The sequence below is a fragment of the Lissotriton vulgaris genome, chromosome 9 (genome assembly GCF_964263255.1).
Source record: "Lissotriton vulgaris chromosome 9, aLisVul1.2, whole genome shotgun sequence".
Classification (NCBI taxonomy): domain Eukaryota; kingdom Metazoa; phylum Chordata; class Amphibia; order Caudata; family Salamandridae; genus Lissotriton; species Lissotriton vulgaris.
The window spans coordinates 79,432,126-79,448,317 of NC_141697.1; the positions used below are offsets into that span (position 1 = coordinate 79,432,126).

The 16,192-nt window shown below is 45.0% G+C and overlaps 1 protein-coding gene across 6 annotated transcripts in view; it reads right to left on the reverse strand.

Moving 5' to 3' along the window:
* The window catches only part of NUMB (NUMB endocytic adaptor protein), a 354,591-nt gene that overhangs the window by 69,099 nt on the left and 269,300 nt on the right, over positions 1–16,192 (reverse strand). For all 6 annotated transcript variants that reach the window (XM_086937094.1, XM_086937092.1, XM_086937091.1 and 3 more), the window contains one exon: positions 6,569–6,874. In XM_086937094.1, the coding sequence (XP_086793220.1) occupies positions 6,569–6,874 (306 nt within the window). The remainder of the gene's footprint in view (positions 1–6,568; positions 6,875–16,192) is intronic.

Sequence of the window (16,192 nt, forward strand, 5' to 3'; positions counted from 1 at the left end):
CTAGGTTCCCCTGTAATGGGGGCGGTGGAGTAGATGGCTTCCGTGTCCCTGACTGGTGAGTAAGCTTCTCTTTTTACATACAATTAGACGTGTCTCTTCTCTGCCAGGTTGCAGGATAGCCGCAGTGAAGGCTTTACAAAGTGTACAAGACCCGCATCCAGCGAGTGCTGCCGCCTCGTCTCTGGTTCAGTCTGTAGTTATCAGGCGGCCTCCCTGGGGGTAAGGGGGGTTCCCTCGGGTGTGTCCCATGTCTTCAGCTGGATAACCAGGACATTTTCTCCATCGACGTCACCTGCCTTAAGCAGCCAAGGTTTACTCCGAGAGGTGGTGGTAGTAAGTTTGGAACTCGACCTCTAGCATAGTATCCTGTAACACCTCTAAAGAAGTCCTTCTTAGGCCACAACAAACAGCTTCCCTGGGGACATGTTCTCTGGACTCCTGAGTTCTGAGCAGTGGGTCCCGTCCCTCGTGTTACTCTCCCATCCCTTTCCCTCCTCCCAATCCACCACTAAAAAAAGAAAACCGCTCCACACACACCCATCTCAGGCCTAGTTACACTGTCACCATCTTGTATGCGATATAGGTGCTTCTGGGCGGATTTATGTTAAAGGGGGTCAGGAACCCCAGACTGTGTGTGCTTCTGCTGGAGCGGCAGACACCAGGAAAGGCTGACGGTTGTCGCAGCAGCACGCGGAAGTGCGCCCATTAAAAGAAGGAAAATGCAGCGCGAGGCCGCAGAAAGGAATGAAAACGCAAGTAAAAGTTTACTGCATCTCTCCCTGGGTCAGTGTGGGAGCCGATACTATAATATTCACTGCACTATGGAAACTTACCCCACAATGCTTTGAGGGCCCTTTATTAAAAAAATGTGTTTGCACATAATTCAGTCTGTGGTTGTCCTAGTACGAAAGGACCACCACCAAACCATTCAGCACAGCGTGCTTTTCCTTTCCAGGTCATCTTCTGGGTCCTTACTGTGTGATGAGTTTTTAGGTTTGCCTGGCGAGCGCACGTAGTGCACATGCGCCGGCACAGGGGCTTGACTGATGGCTTTTTGGGAAAATCTGTGAGCCTTGCATTGCACTTTGGTTCTAAAATCAGACATGGTTTTCTGTCCGACATGTCTTTGACCAACTATATTATATGGCAGCAGGAACCACATTAGGAACTATATTCTACAGAAATAAAATGATTTAGTTGAATATCCTGTTGGAGAGGTCATGGATGCAAGCCTCAACAAGGCCATGGTTTTACATTGAACCTGAAAGGTCAGGTGACCCTAATAATAGACAGTCAACATTGGTCAGCTGGATTCCGTTCCCAATTTGGCACCTGAAATGAAGGTCATGTTTGATACACCACTATGCCTCTGTTCTCCAAATTGTAAATATGTATTAAATACAAAATACATGTTTTATGGTAATGTAGCAGTTACACATCTCTGTGGCTCGTCCCCATCACATCTTGGTCTCTTGCCTATATTAGACAAGGCTCTCTGTTTACAAAACTTCACGTTCCTGATGCTTCTGAAACAATTCTTTGTCATAGGCCTCCTTTAGTATTTTGAGCCAAGTCTGGATCAGATTAAATACTTAAAATCAATGTAATAGGATTAAATTACTAGAATATTAAAGATGCTTTAAATCAGTAATCCATAATGTACAGTTACTCTGATGCTTGAAGATTGATTGGTAGACCGAGAATTGACAATTAGAAAGGTATGCTCATTTCCACTATAAATGTAAGATACATTTGCATTACCAACCTCAAGAAGGTCTTTTCTTTCTCCGATTTTATTCCCATGACCTAACTGGACGGCATTAAAGTAATAAGAGGGCACACATTCCTTACCATATTTCTGTCTTGGTAAACATTCAGCTCAGTTTTAAGACTCGTTACATTTCATACTCGCCATATTTAGCAAAAGAGAAACATATGCTGTCAAGTTAAAGGGTCCTTTCTCTTTGCACATTTAAGTTTTTTAATGCTGCTATGATGCTTCTTCATCGAAGATAACCTTCCAAATACAGGATCTGAAATCCAGCATGATCTGGAGCTCATTATTCCAATGCTTTTTCGTTAGTCTGCACAACTCAAACTGCAAATGGTCTCTATGCAAAAGACACTTTGCAGGAAACACTGACTTTGAGCCAACTTTAATTTTTTTAATGTGAAATGTTTATCCACTATTGCAGTTAAGCTTCGGACACTCTTCTGGCTCAGTTCTGTTGGGGATTATAATACCAAAGTAGGTGTCAACTAACACATGGCCTAATGTTGTTCAGTGGACTAGCAGTAGTCAATCAATCAAATCCTTTATTCGATCTTACACATCATAAAAGTATCATAAAAATATTTACAGTCACATTTTAGAAAAAAGCCGTTATAAAAGATAGCTTAAATCCTGAGTCTTAAGAGTGCTACCATACTGATTGAGTTAAAAATCATTTAATCTATATACATAATACGGTAAAAATGTAAGTCAATTTTAAGTCGTCTTATGTGCCAACCTGCTTCCTCTTTTTAATACATGCCCATAGAAATTATGCTATCGAAAAGCACACAAACAAATTCTGCAAGGATTCCTGTTGCCTGCTTGTGCCTCAGTGTGCCCCAGTCGCCTGCTTGTGCCTCTGTGTGCCCCTGTCGCCTGCTTGTGCCTCCGTTTTCGTGCCCCTGTCGCCTGCTTGTGCCTCCATGTGCCCCTGTTGCCTGCTTGTGCCTCCGTGTGCCCCTGTTGCCTGCTTGTGCCTCCGTGTGCCCCTGTTGCCTGCTTGTGCCTCCATGTGCCCCTGTTGCCTGCTTGTGCCTCCGTGTGCCCCTGTTGCCTGCTTGTGCCTCCGTGTGCCCCTGTTGCTTGCTTGTGCCTCCGTGTGCCCCTGTTGCCTGCTTGTGCCTCCGTGTGCCCCTGTTGCCTGCTTGTGCCTCCGTTTTCGTGCCCCTGTTGCTTGCTTGTGCCTCTGTGTGCCCCTGTTGCCTGCTTGTGCCTCTGTGTGCCCCTGTTGCCTGCTTGTGCCTCTGTGTGCCCCTGTTGCCTGCTTGTCCCTCCGTGTCCCTGTTGCCTGCTTGTGCCTCCGTGTGTCCCTGTTGCCTGCTTGTGCTGTGTAAATGTGTGTAGAGTGCTCTGTGTGGGTGTGTGTGGGGTGCTTTGTGTGGCTGTGTGTGGGGGGGGGCTTTGCGTGGCTGTGTGTGTGGGGGGCTCTGTGTGGCTGTGTGTGTGGGGGGCTCTGTGTGGCTGTGTGTGTGGGGGGCTCTGTGTGGGTGTGTTTGTGGAAGGGCTTTGTGTGTGTTTAGGGGGGGGCTCTCTGTGGGTGTCATTTGCGAGAGATAAAGCTAGTGGCATTGTAAATGACAATGCCATTTATTTATGTTAAAAAAAAACATAAATACAAATAATGTCAAGAGCAATGCCAATAGCTCTAACTTTAACAAAGGCAAAACCATTGCATTGTAAATGCTTGTTCTGCTGCTTGATTTTGTCCCCTCCTTTTTGTCCCACTTGTTTTGCCATCGCCCATTTCCCACCTTCCGCCAGCCCTGCCCACTCCCTCCCTCCTCCCATGACCTACTTAATGGAGGCCACAGTGCGACCCCATTGAGCAGGTCGCAGACCCAACTCTCATTCTTGCTGTCAGCCCATGAACAGCCAGACTCCTGCGCTCTTTGTGCCTTGTTTTTCCTTCTTCAGGTCTTTGCTTTCGTGCCTTTCCCTTTTGTGCCTGCGCCTCTTTTTTCCCTCCTTTTTATCCTGCTTGTTTTTGTCCCCTCCTTTTTCTCCCACTTTTTTTGCCGTCCCCCATTTACCACCTCTTGCCAACCCTGCCCACCTCATCCCAGGACCTACTTAATGGAGGCCACAGTGCGACCCTATTGAGAAGGTTCCGGGCCCAACTCTCATTCTTGCTTTCAGCTCCCGAACAGCCGGATTCCTGTGCTCCTTGTGCCTTGTTTTTATTTCTTCTTGTCTTGGCCTTTTGTTCCTTTTCTTTTGCGCCTTTCCCTTCTGTGCATCGTTTTCCCCCCTCCTTTTTCAATCTCCTTGTTTTGTTTCCTTGTTTATCTCCTGCTTGTTTTGCTGCTGCCCGTTTCCTGCCTTCCTCCAGCCCCGCCCACCGCTCCGCCCTCCTCCCAGGACCTACTTAATGGAGGACACAGAGTGGCTGCAACGCTGGAAGGCCAAAGGCAAGACCTTCTGTGCTCGTCCGTGCCCAGCGCCAAGAATCCTGGTTCTCCTACATCCAACAGCTACACCGCCAAACCCTGGACCATGGGCGCCATGACAACCACTGCTGCCTCACCTCACCGCAATCTATGGTAGGACCTTCTCCGGATACATCAGATCGCTCACCAACACGCCATCCACCACCATGTAAATCAACCAACACAATGCACCTACTTCACATTAACTTGCCTGCCTCTTAAATCAACACACACTCGCTTTGTAAACACGCCATCAAGATCTGGGTCCTCATCACCACCCTCGCCCAGATGTCGTCTTTCTCACTGAGACATGGCTCTCACACACACATCAGCTCCAGACATGGCCACGGCAACACCTGACAGATAGAAGATCACACACAGAGACTGCACAAACAAACCTGGAGGAGCGATCACAATCGTCCACTAAGAAAATATCCACTGCACCACTGAGGCAGAAGACACCATCCAGACCATGGAACACCTCAACTTCAAACTCCAAGCAGACGGAAAACTCAACATCAGAGGCACCCTCGCCTACAGACTACCTGGATCACGCCCCAGCTTTTGCACCATCACCCCTGACTTCATCGCCCCTCTCACCATTGACTCCAACGACTACATCTTCACACGAAGATCTACATTTCCACAGCAATGACCTCAACACCACCAGCCAACTCAACAGCATTAAGAACACCAGATTCACCCAACCCCACCCACAATGCAGGACACATGTTGGACCCCATCTTCACCTCCAGCAACAGTGCCAAGTACAGCCACGTCACTGGACCAGCCTCTCCATCGTGAACTTCAACATCTCCGGCCACGCACCTCCACTGCTGAGCCAACCGGCGCCCCCCACCGCAATTAGAGCAAAGTATCAAAGAGGCAATTGACCGACACCCTCAATACATTAAGCTTTAACACTGCACCTAATCTGGGCCAAGCTCTCAAAAATGTGAACTCCTGGATCACCAACTGCGCTGACATCATTGCTCCCATCAAGACTAGCAGATATAGGAGATCCACCAAGTAAGCAAGACTGTACACCAAAGAACTGAGAATAGCAAAAAGCCACTACAAGCAACTGGAAAGAAGATGGAGCACAAGCACGGACACCTCAGAAAGAACCACCTTCAAGACCTCCCTCAACCTCTGCCACCAGCTACTGAGAGAGACAAAGAGGAAAGCCCTAGTCGACAGTGTCAAGTCCAGTTCCAACCACAGCAAAGAGCTCTTCAACACTGTTAGAGAGTTTGCCAACCCTGCAGCCATAGAAAACAGCATCACCCCTCTCAAGAACCATGTGACGGACTCAACAACTTTTTAAACAACATCACCACCAGCTATAAGAACTTTGAACCTCAGCCCATGTCCTCAGATTTCCTTCACCTTCACACACTCACCGAAATCAAAAAGGACCACCGACCAGCTCATACCCCAGGACACCACCACCATCATGAGCTCAGTTCACTTATGAGCCACCATGGACCCCTGCCCGCACCACATTTTCAACCTCCGAAGCCTCACTATCTTCGGTGAGCTCACCACCCTCTTCAAGTCCTCACTTGCCACGGCCACCTTTCCTGAAGACTGGAAACATCCAAAAATCAATGCACTCCAAGAAATCATTGCCGACCAGAGAAAACTAAAAAACGACTACCTCATCTCCCTTCCCCTTTTCCCCGCCAAAGCCCTGGAAAAAATGATCACCTGACAACTCACCAAATCTCTGAAGCAAAACCTTCTAGACACCTCCCTATCTGGATTCCGTGCTAACCACAGCACAGAGACTGCCTTGATCGCAGTCATTGATGACATCAGAGCCCTCCTTGACTGGGAAGAAACAGTGGCTCCGATACTACTTGAACTCTCAGCAGCCTTTGATACCGTATTTCATCACACCCTAATTAGAACATCAAGCTGATGATCCATGCCTACAAAGCCCTGCACAACCAAGTACCAGCATACATCAACCATCGCTTGAATATCCACCACCCTACCAGGCAACTAAAAACTCTGGCTCCCTCTCACTCGCCCACATCCCTCAAAAGCACTGAAGCAACAGCTGAGGATGCTCCTTCTCCTACCTTGCAGTGAAAACCTGGAACAACCTCCCACTGCAGATACAGACCTCCACCTCTCTACTGGAATTCCATGGAGCAACTAAAACCTAACTGTTTGACTCATTTACCTAACCATCATGACCCTCAAGCGTCTGGGTAGCCTCTCGGGAGATTAGCTGCGTTACATAAATCCTCTTGATTGTTTGTTTATTTAAGGTTTTCAGAGTTTATGAGCTCATTCCAAAATCATTCTTGTTCACAAAGCCCGCACTTACTCAATCCCTTTAGTATTTGCCCAGTGTTACCTGGATTAGTAATTTGGAAATCTGTCTTCCTCTGCATGGTTGAAGGCAGTTCATTCATTCGGAGAGACAGCTGGCGCTTGAAGGGTGACATTTTCTGGCTAAGCACTGGGAAGCCTCGGAAGGAGCCTTGTCTTGCCAGCTGTTCAACAGGGGCATGCCTTCGAGGAATGGCATGAGGATGGTTCAGATCTTTGCTGTCTAGCACAAAGGACTCTTCAATGGTGGGTGAAGTTGGCAACGTCGGAGATGGTGCTGTCGTCTCTGCTACAGTAGGTGTAATGGTGGCAGGCACAACTTCTGTTTCAGCTGGGAAAAGAATAGCCAGTTCCAACAATATTAAACGCAAAGGACTGCATGAAAAAAGGCTAAGGTGCAAATCAAGTGTAACAGAAATAACAAAGAAGGAAAGCAGCAAATATTGAAGGGTCATCTTCGTCAGAATAGAAAGAAGGATAGTAATGATACCAACAACAAATATCTAAAGCATTACACATAAGTGTTCAGGGGGGGGGGGGAACAATACATGCATTCATCAAAGGGAAACCATTATTTTATGAACATCAACAGCATTGGTTGAGTGAGTTAAAATCCAGCACAATATTGTTTTTAAAGAGAGCAATGGGCATCCCAGTGCAGATCCCACTCTTGCTGCTGTCCCTTGCATCTCTAATTACCATTAAAAACCTTTGTTTTCCACATTCTAGCAGGGCCCTCTTCCAGTATCTGTTAACTCTAAGGAACTCTTACACTTAATGCTTGAAATCTACTTGGGTAATCCGATGTTGCAAGGGTGTGTCTTGTCATATCATCATTGCATCTGGAACCATTCTGCAATCCTGCTTATTCCTGCTCACCCTCCTGAATGCCTAGTTCATGGGGGAATAACCAATCATATTTTTGTCTTACAGTGCTTTCGGCAGACATCACACATTGGCACAAACTATACACTATGCACATCTTGGATGCAACGTATCTACACAAAGGGAAGCACAAACATCAAACAGCCTTTAAGATTGTTTGAGTCGCTGTTCATAAAGGTGTGGTGGCTTACTTTTAACCACTGAATGAGTGGAATCATCTTTATGTGTGCTCTTTTCATAAAGTAGTTACTTAGCTCTCTCAATTCTACTGTTCTGTCTGGCTCATTGTTTTGACCATGACACTGTTGTTGCGTTCATGTTGGTGACACAGAGTCTGTAGATTTGGTAATCCTAGTGTCCTCCCACAGGTAATACCATGAACACGATTGAAGAAGCCACTGTGTTCCACCACCCCCAACACACACAATACATCCAGAGACATTAGCCTGGTAGGACAAAAACAGAGTTCACCAGCAAGCAGATAGTGAAAACACAAGAATGTACTTGGCATCCTGTTACCTTCCTTTCAGGTGCACTCCAAATGTTATAGGTAAACCCAGAGGCAGAGTTTGGGTAGGACAAAATCAGACCAAATAGTGGATACACAAGAATTGTCTAGCCACGCTGTTCTCTCTATTCTAAGTGCACCCAAGTAGTATATGTAAACCCAGCAGATCTGTCAAGCATGACACTCCGGATTTGACATAGTAGTGTCAAAAAGGATGCTCACAATTCGCACGAAGCCTTATTCTATGAGGTTCAGAGGTGCCCTCTCGGGCCATTCAGGTCAGCCTACTTTTTAATCCTGGGAGGTCTTTTATCCTTTTTTCACATCAATTAAATACTAATCACTGCCTGAAAAAAACTTCAGAGCAAATGCAAATCAGCCTCCAGGAACATGAGCCAGGGAAAAAGCTATTTCCTAAGGGTTACTTTTGCTTTCAAAAAGCAGACTTCACCATTGAACTGGATTCTCAAGAATTTGCTAAAGATAGCGGTTTAATTATTTGACTGTCTAATCCCATTCCCAAGATAGAGTATTAGGATTTTAAACTGTACTCTGGTTTTCTACACAGGACAACTAAGCCTGCCACAGTGAAAAATAACTTCTGGGTCCCTGTCACTGCAAGGACTTGTTAAAATTAAATGTGAGCATATCCTACTTTTAAATAAAATACACCCTGCCTTGTGTGCTATGAGGCCTACAGCGGGGTAACATAGCATTTAAAAGGGTGGTTTAGACCGGTCAAAAGAGTTTATTTTAACAGGTCGAACTGCAGGTTTTACACTGCTTTAGTTGGGCTACACAGGGCATGGTCTGAAGCCATGTTTGTACAGCCACTGTAGTAGATGGCACAACAGTCTACTTATGGCATTTAAATTATAGACACTAGGTACAAACTATAACCTATACTAGGGATTTGTAGGCAAGCTAAATATGCCAATTAGAAATATTGCAATTCGACCATGTTTAAACGCTAGCAAAGATACTTTAATACTGGTCAGCAGGGGAAAATGCACAAAGTGTTACAGCCAGCTAAAGGCGGAAACTCTGGGGTGAACATACAGAAAAAGTGGATTTCCGACAGCCTGTATTTATCAATACCACACCTACATTTCTTGTTTCTAATTTTAAATCACTATCTCTTACAGCTGTATTTGTTATATTGTTCTCATCTACAAAGTCCCTACAGCCACCTTGTTTAAAGACCAAGCATAGTGCCAATTCTTTCAAATTATTTCCAGTACATTAATTTTTTCTTCGTGGTGGTGACCGAAAAAGAACACATACATGGTGCAGAAAACAACAAAAGCTTTAAGACACTAGAACAAAAAAAATCAGACCAGCGGATCAGAGGGCTAAAGTGAAAGCACTGTAAGACCAATGTTTTCAGTAACTTTCTGAAGCACAACAGTTCCACAGGATATTTGCTGTCGCCAAATTTGTACAATGAAGGATCCAACATAGTCATCCTGGAGGAACGTAAAGGATCGGAGGTATAGCGGTGAGGTGACAAGTCAGCCAGAAATTTGCATATTTTATGGTGAAGTACTTTGAGAATCAGTACTAAGAATAAGAATCGTTTGAAATTATTTTTTATGTGACATAGCAACCAGAGTTGCACATGAAAACACATGGGTTAGTGTGTGAAATATTTATGGTTGTGCCACTGTGTCTAGGGCTTGAACATATGTGAATGCATGTATGTTTTATTTCTGTGGAGCAAACCAAGTCAAAGGGCTGTAGAGTGCTGTACAGGTTTAAAAGCATGCAAAAAGTCAACAAGGTATAGGAAAGGTGGCTGTTTTGTGGATAGTTAATACACTGACTTTGTGAATTGACAGTGCCCGCTATTCTAACAAATAACTTTTTAGAGTATTAAATGCGTTCATGAGTCCTACTGCCTGTATTTCTCCTATCTCAGCCTCCTAGGAATTGTGCGATGTTCTGACTAACCGCTTTGAAGAAAGAATTGAGCCTATATAAAAGGAACCTCGCTGATCACCACTCTCCCACTAAGTATGTTCCCGCCATTCCTCCTATTCATAAGTCCCCCACCACTTTGGAGTACCATCAACCCATCACCCCAGCACTAGCTCTAGAAATGAGGAGCAAAGGCAAGTCAGATTCACCCCCACCCCCCCCCCCGGACTTCTCTCCACCACACATTATGGAGACACTTGCCAACTCTCTTCTTTCTGACATAACAGCACACTTCAAACTCTCTAAACACTGCCACTGTATCGCAGGTCGTGGAAGACCGTGCAAGGGATGCCCATTCTGAAAAAATCCAATGTGGACCCACTGAAACCTGCAAATTATAGGCCCATATATCTTCCCTACCTCAACAAAATGTTAGAAAGCCTAGTCAATCAACTCTCCCGCTATTTGGAATGCAATACCATCTTGGATCCTTCACAATCTGGTTTTGGAGCCTCACACAGTACAGAAACAGCACTGATGGTGGTTCTGGGCACCATCCGACTCTCCCTTGACAAGGGTTGTTCAGATAAAGCTGATGCAACTTGACCTGCCTGCTGCCTTCGACACCATCTCACCATTATGCTCCAAAGACTTTCCAAGATTGGTGTTGAAGGCAAAGTCTGTAGCTGATTTAAGAATTTCCTTTCAAATCTTGTGTCACAATACTGGACAAAGGAGTACCTCAGGGATCTTCACTGAGCCCCAAGCTCTTTAACATATATATTGCACCACTGGCTCAAGTAGTAAGGTCATGTGGCCTTGATGTCATCTCACATACAGATAACACACAATTGATCATTTCCATGGGTCCAAACTGCAAATCTACAAAACTCAAATTCCGGGAATGCATGAGGAAAATTGCATCCTGGATGTCCCAGAACTGCCTACAGCTCAATGGCAATAAAATGGAGATAGTGCCGTTTAGCAAGGCCCACGTATACTGGTAGATGAATGATGGCCATCCAAACTAGGCACCTCACCTCAACACAAAAAGGTGGTAAAAAATCTTGGCATCTTAATTGATGACAGTCTCATAATGGGAGAGCAGGTAGGCTTCACATATGGCACCTGTTTTGGTAAAATGCGCATGCTGAGAAGAGCGTTCCAGTCGTTGCCTCTCCACACAAAAACTCTTAAGCAGGCTCTTGTGGTCAGTTACCTAGGTTATGGAACCGCTCTAATGGTAGCAGTCAATAAATCTCTTATCCAAACTACAGGTGGTTCAGGGCATTGTCCTCAATTCTCCTCCCCGCACTCCTTCGGAGCCCACTCCAAGATCACTGCATTGGCTTCCCATTAGGAAAAGGGGCCTTTTCAAGTTACTGGAGCACAAATCCCTATTAGGTAAAGGCCCGGCGTACCTCCATACCAAATTACTCCTGATCTACTCACAGAAATCTCAGATCCAAGGATCAACTTTTGCCCAGCTCATCTTGTATTCACACAGCCAGACACAGAGGACGATCCTTTCCATATTTTGACCCACATCACTGGAACAGACTTAATTTATACTCCACGTGTGCTCGGATTTTGTTTGCTCCCAAAAACATCTCAAAACCAGTTTTTCCTTCCTCATTTTCTATGCTCTAGCCCAGAGATAACCCTTTAAGGGTGAATTGTCACGCTCTATCAAATATACATAACATAGTTCTTCAGAGAGGTGTGTCTTCAACAGCGTTCAAGCAGTCCTGATGGATACAGTAGATACTGTTCCAAAATCTTTTGTGCATCGATGGAAAAAAGCCTACAGCCTTGTTTTTTTTAGGTTGACGCCTAACAGACAACAAAGATGTCTGGTTTGCTAACGACATCTTGGGGACTTTCAGAAAGTTTCCCTGGCATTGCATTCTGTGTGTTGCTTACCATTGACATCGTGGATTGTAACTCACATTTGCTTCCTTTTGGTTTGCTGGCTTGATTTGTTTTAGGCTGTCCAACTTTAGTTTGCATCTTCCCTTGCCAAACCCTATTTACTGTATTATTCCACCAGTACCATATTTATGTATAAAGACCTTTAAATCTTGTTCTTATCTTGTCACATTTTCTTATGCATTCAAAGACAGAGGTCAAATGTCAGGCTCTGTCTTCTGAGGAAACTTGGTGTTTACTTATCTTTTTCCAACTTCAAAGTTAGAGGACTTATGTGACTATCTTGTGTGACCTGGGAAAGATTTGTTTTTTAGCAAAGACTGTTTGAACCTCCTGGTGGGACGGACCGAGTCAAAGTAGCATTAGGTATTTCCTCAGAGGCATGCAATCCTGTGCTATCCTAATAGGAGCACAATGGGAATTTGAGTGCACTTCATTTACTGCAAGGTAAAAGTAAGTAGTGGTTAACGTCGCTTGCTGTCGAATTTCATATCATCACACGCAACAGTCTTTAGTAATGTAGGTTTGTGCATTTAAATGCCAGTGCGCTCCTATTCGCCACAGGAGTTCTGCACACTAAAGGCCATTTAATTACAATGCACACTCGCAACCACAATGCGGCATGGCACTGCAGCATTAGTAAAGAAAGAAATAATAATACAGCAATGGAGCCTGCTTCTAGCTTTTTTACTAAAACTACGGACCCCTGCTGCTTTGTTGCTTGCCATCTCCCACACCGTCCCGTGCTGCTGGCATGAAGTACTCAATGCATTTTAAATATCGACATTGAAGAGCTGATGTAGAAAAGGGTTGCTTAGACAGGTAAAATGTGCGTATCCCTGGGGGATTTCCTTTCCACGCACATACCTTTCATGTTCAATTAAACTTTTAAGAAGTTAGAAGTTCCATATTTGTTCAGTGGAAAACTGAAAAGTTCTCAGTTCATTTGTTATTTGCGTTGGCAGTTGAACTGTGCACACAACCGGAGTAGTGGCGTTCTTAATAACTTGTGTCAATAACAGGCAGGCACAGATTTGTTTCTCTTTTCACAGTTCTCAAACGATTATGTAGATACAGTTTCAACTCCTATTCCCACACTGGCTGCCCCTTTATAAGGTGAATAAATAAAGTGTTTTAGCCACTCTCTTCAGCTTTGTATTAGCAGGAAATCCCAATGCAGGTGTTCCTGACACCCCAAAACCGTAAACCAGTCCATAGGCGCTGCCCCTCTGCTTTACAGGTACAACGCGTGCTTTTACAACGCGTACCGTTACGACACAGGATTTACAACGCAAGTCGTTACAACGACTTGCGTTGGGGGGGCGCTGGATAGTGAGTAGTTTAATTTACTATTCCAACTCCAGTCCCCGTGGATAGTAGGGAAGGTGTTGGATAGTAAATTAAACCATTCCGTATCCTAGAACGCCCTCCAGCGAAAGTCATTGTAACGACTTTCGTTGTAAAACTTGCGTGGTAATGGTACCGCATTGTGAAACATTCGTTGTAAGGAATATGCTACTTACTAGTATGCATCTGTTCTTGGCATAGAGGGCTGCAGAGTGGTACATTATGAATAGATCTCCATCTGGTGTTGGGCTCGGATGATTGCATTTTGTTTTTCTCTTGGAGAGTCTTTTGTATCTTGGTGACTCCTCCTCTGGTTGGTAGTGCGCATGGGCATCGGCTCCATCCTTAGATTGTTTTGCCATAGTAGGGTTAGATGGAGTAGTATGATAGAATACAGATAGGAATGCCCATGTAAGTGTATCTAAATAAGATAATGTTGGAACAGACACAGGTTTCCGGGGAGGCTGGGAGGGCATGTACCACTCTGCAGCCCTCTATGCCAAGAACAGATGCATACTAGTAAGTAGCATATTTCGTTCGAGGCATATGGGCTGCAGATGGTACATTATGAATAGACTATACAGCAGTTCTCTCCCTAGCGGTGGTTGCCCGTGTCTGTTGCAACTGTCTGAAATAAAGTCTTTAATACAGCTTGTCCCACTCTAGCTTGTTGTGTTGTGTGCACATCTACACAATAGTGCTTTGTGAAGGTGTGCGGTGTAACCCAGGTAGCTGCTTTGCATATGTCATCTAGTGGAATGTTTCCCAAAAATGCCATAGATGCTCCTAGTTTACGTGTAGAGTGAGCTCTAGGAGGAACAGTTAATGTTCTCTTTGCTTTTAAGTAGCATATTTGAATACATTTTACAATCCATCTGGCAATGCCCGCTTTAGAGATGGGATTGCCCTTATGTGTAGGAGAAAACGCAACAAATAGCGGTTTTGTCTTTCTGAAAGTTTGTGTTCTTTCTATATAGTACAATATTGCCCTTCTGACATCCAATGTATGTAGGGCCCTTTCCGCTACGGTTTGTGGTTTTGGAAAGAAAACCGGTAATTCCACTGACTGATTGATGTGGAATGCAGAAATTACCTTTGGTAGGAATTTTGGGTTTGTTCTAAGAACCACTTTATTTTGGTGTAACTGCATGAATGGTTCTTGAATCGTAAAAGCCTGCAACTCACTTACTCTTCTAAGTGATGTGATAGCTATGAGGAAGGCCACCTTCCATGTGAGGAATTGTATTTCACACCTATGCATAGGTTCAAAGGGTGGCCCCATTAGTCTGGTAAGTACTATGTTGAGATTCCAGACTGGCGAAGGTGGTCGTCTTGGTGGAATGACTCTTTTGAGTCCCTCCATGAAAGCTTTAATTGCTGGTACTTTAAACAGGGAAAGATGTTGCCTGTTTTGTAGGTACGCCGCTATAGCTACGAGATGAACTCTGATAGAGGTGTATGCTAAGTTACATTGCTGCAAGTGTAGTAAATAGCAAATGATCTGTTTAGTGGATGCGTCCAGAGGGTTGATATGCTTACTGTTACAGTGTATAGCAAACCTCTTCTACTTTGCTGCATAGCATGCTCTGGTGGTAAGACGTCTTGCTTGTTTAATGATTTCCATACATTCTGGTGGTAAATCTAAATATCCAAACTATTTCCTCAGGAGCCAGATCGCTAGGTTCAATTGTTTGGGATCTGGGTGCATTATTTCTCCATGGTTCTGTGTACGATGCATGGGTAATAATCTTAGCTTTTGATGTGGCACCTGTGAGAGTTGTGGTAGCGTGGTGAACCACGGCTGTCTTGCCCACGTGGGTGCCACTAGTATCATTGTCATTGAGTGCTGCTGCAGTTTCCGAACCACTAACGGAATTAGTGGAAGAGGGGGGAAAGCGTAAGCAAATCTGTTCGACCAATTTATCCATAGTGCATTGCCCTGGGACCGTTGGTGTGGGTACCTGGACGCAAAGTTTTGGCATTTTTTTGCGTTCTGATGATTGGCAAACAGATCTATCTCTGGTTGCCCCCATCTCTGGAAGAATGGCTGCAGTATTTGGTCGTGCAGCTCCCATTCGTGTACTTGTTCTGACTGTCTGCTTAGGATGTCTGCTATCTGATTTTGAACTCCTGGTAGGTGTTCTGCTAACAGATAGATCTTTTGAGGAATGGCCCATCTCCAAATGTCCTGTGCTAGTTTGGATAGTTGGAGAGAGTGTCCCCCCCCCCTGTTTTTGAATATAATACATTGCAGTCATGTTGTCTGTTCTGATCAGGACTGCCTTGTTTGTTATTTGCATTTGGAAAGCTTTTAGTGCTAGAAATACCGCTAATAGTTCCAGGTAGTTGATGTTATGTTATAATGTTATGTTATAAACCGTTTTGTAACGCGCTCTGTTACTGGTGAGTATCCTGGCGCGGGGAAAGGGACAAATCGGCAGAGAACAAGACATCGGGGGATCCTCCTAGCCTACACTCGTGAATAGGTGAGTTTTCAGGTGTTTTTTGAAAACAGTCACTGTCGGCGTGGAGCGTAGATGGAGAGGGAGGGCATTCCAGGCCCGAGCCACCACAACAGACAGTGACTGACTGCCCAATCTGGCACGTTTAAAACGGGGAAGGGACAGTTTTAACAGAGAGGCAGATCTCAGGGTGCGTGCCGGAATGTACCTTGTGAATCTCTTTCTCAGGTACGAGGGGCCTTGGTCATGAATTGCCCGAAACGCCAACACCAAAGATTTAAACAGAATACGTTGCGCTACGGGAAGCCAGTGAAGCGAGCGCAGCTCAGTGCGAACGCTCTTCCACCTGGGGATGTTAAATAGTAAGCGTACAGCCGCATTCTGAATAATTTGGAGGCGTTTGACCAGGTATGCCGGAATGCCACTGAACAGTGCATTCGCGTAGTCGAGGGGAGCCAGTATGAGCGCTCTGGCAACCGACTCTCTGGCCTCCCTAGGGAGCAAGGGGAAAAATTTGCGGAGCATTTTCAGAGTGGCAAAGCAGGTGCCTGTGAGTTTTTTGATGTGATGCTCAAATCTGAGATCCTCCGTAAACCAAATT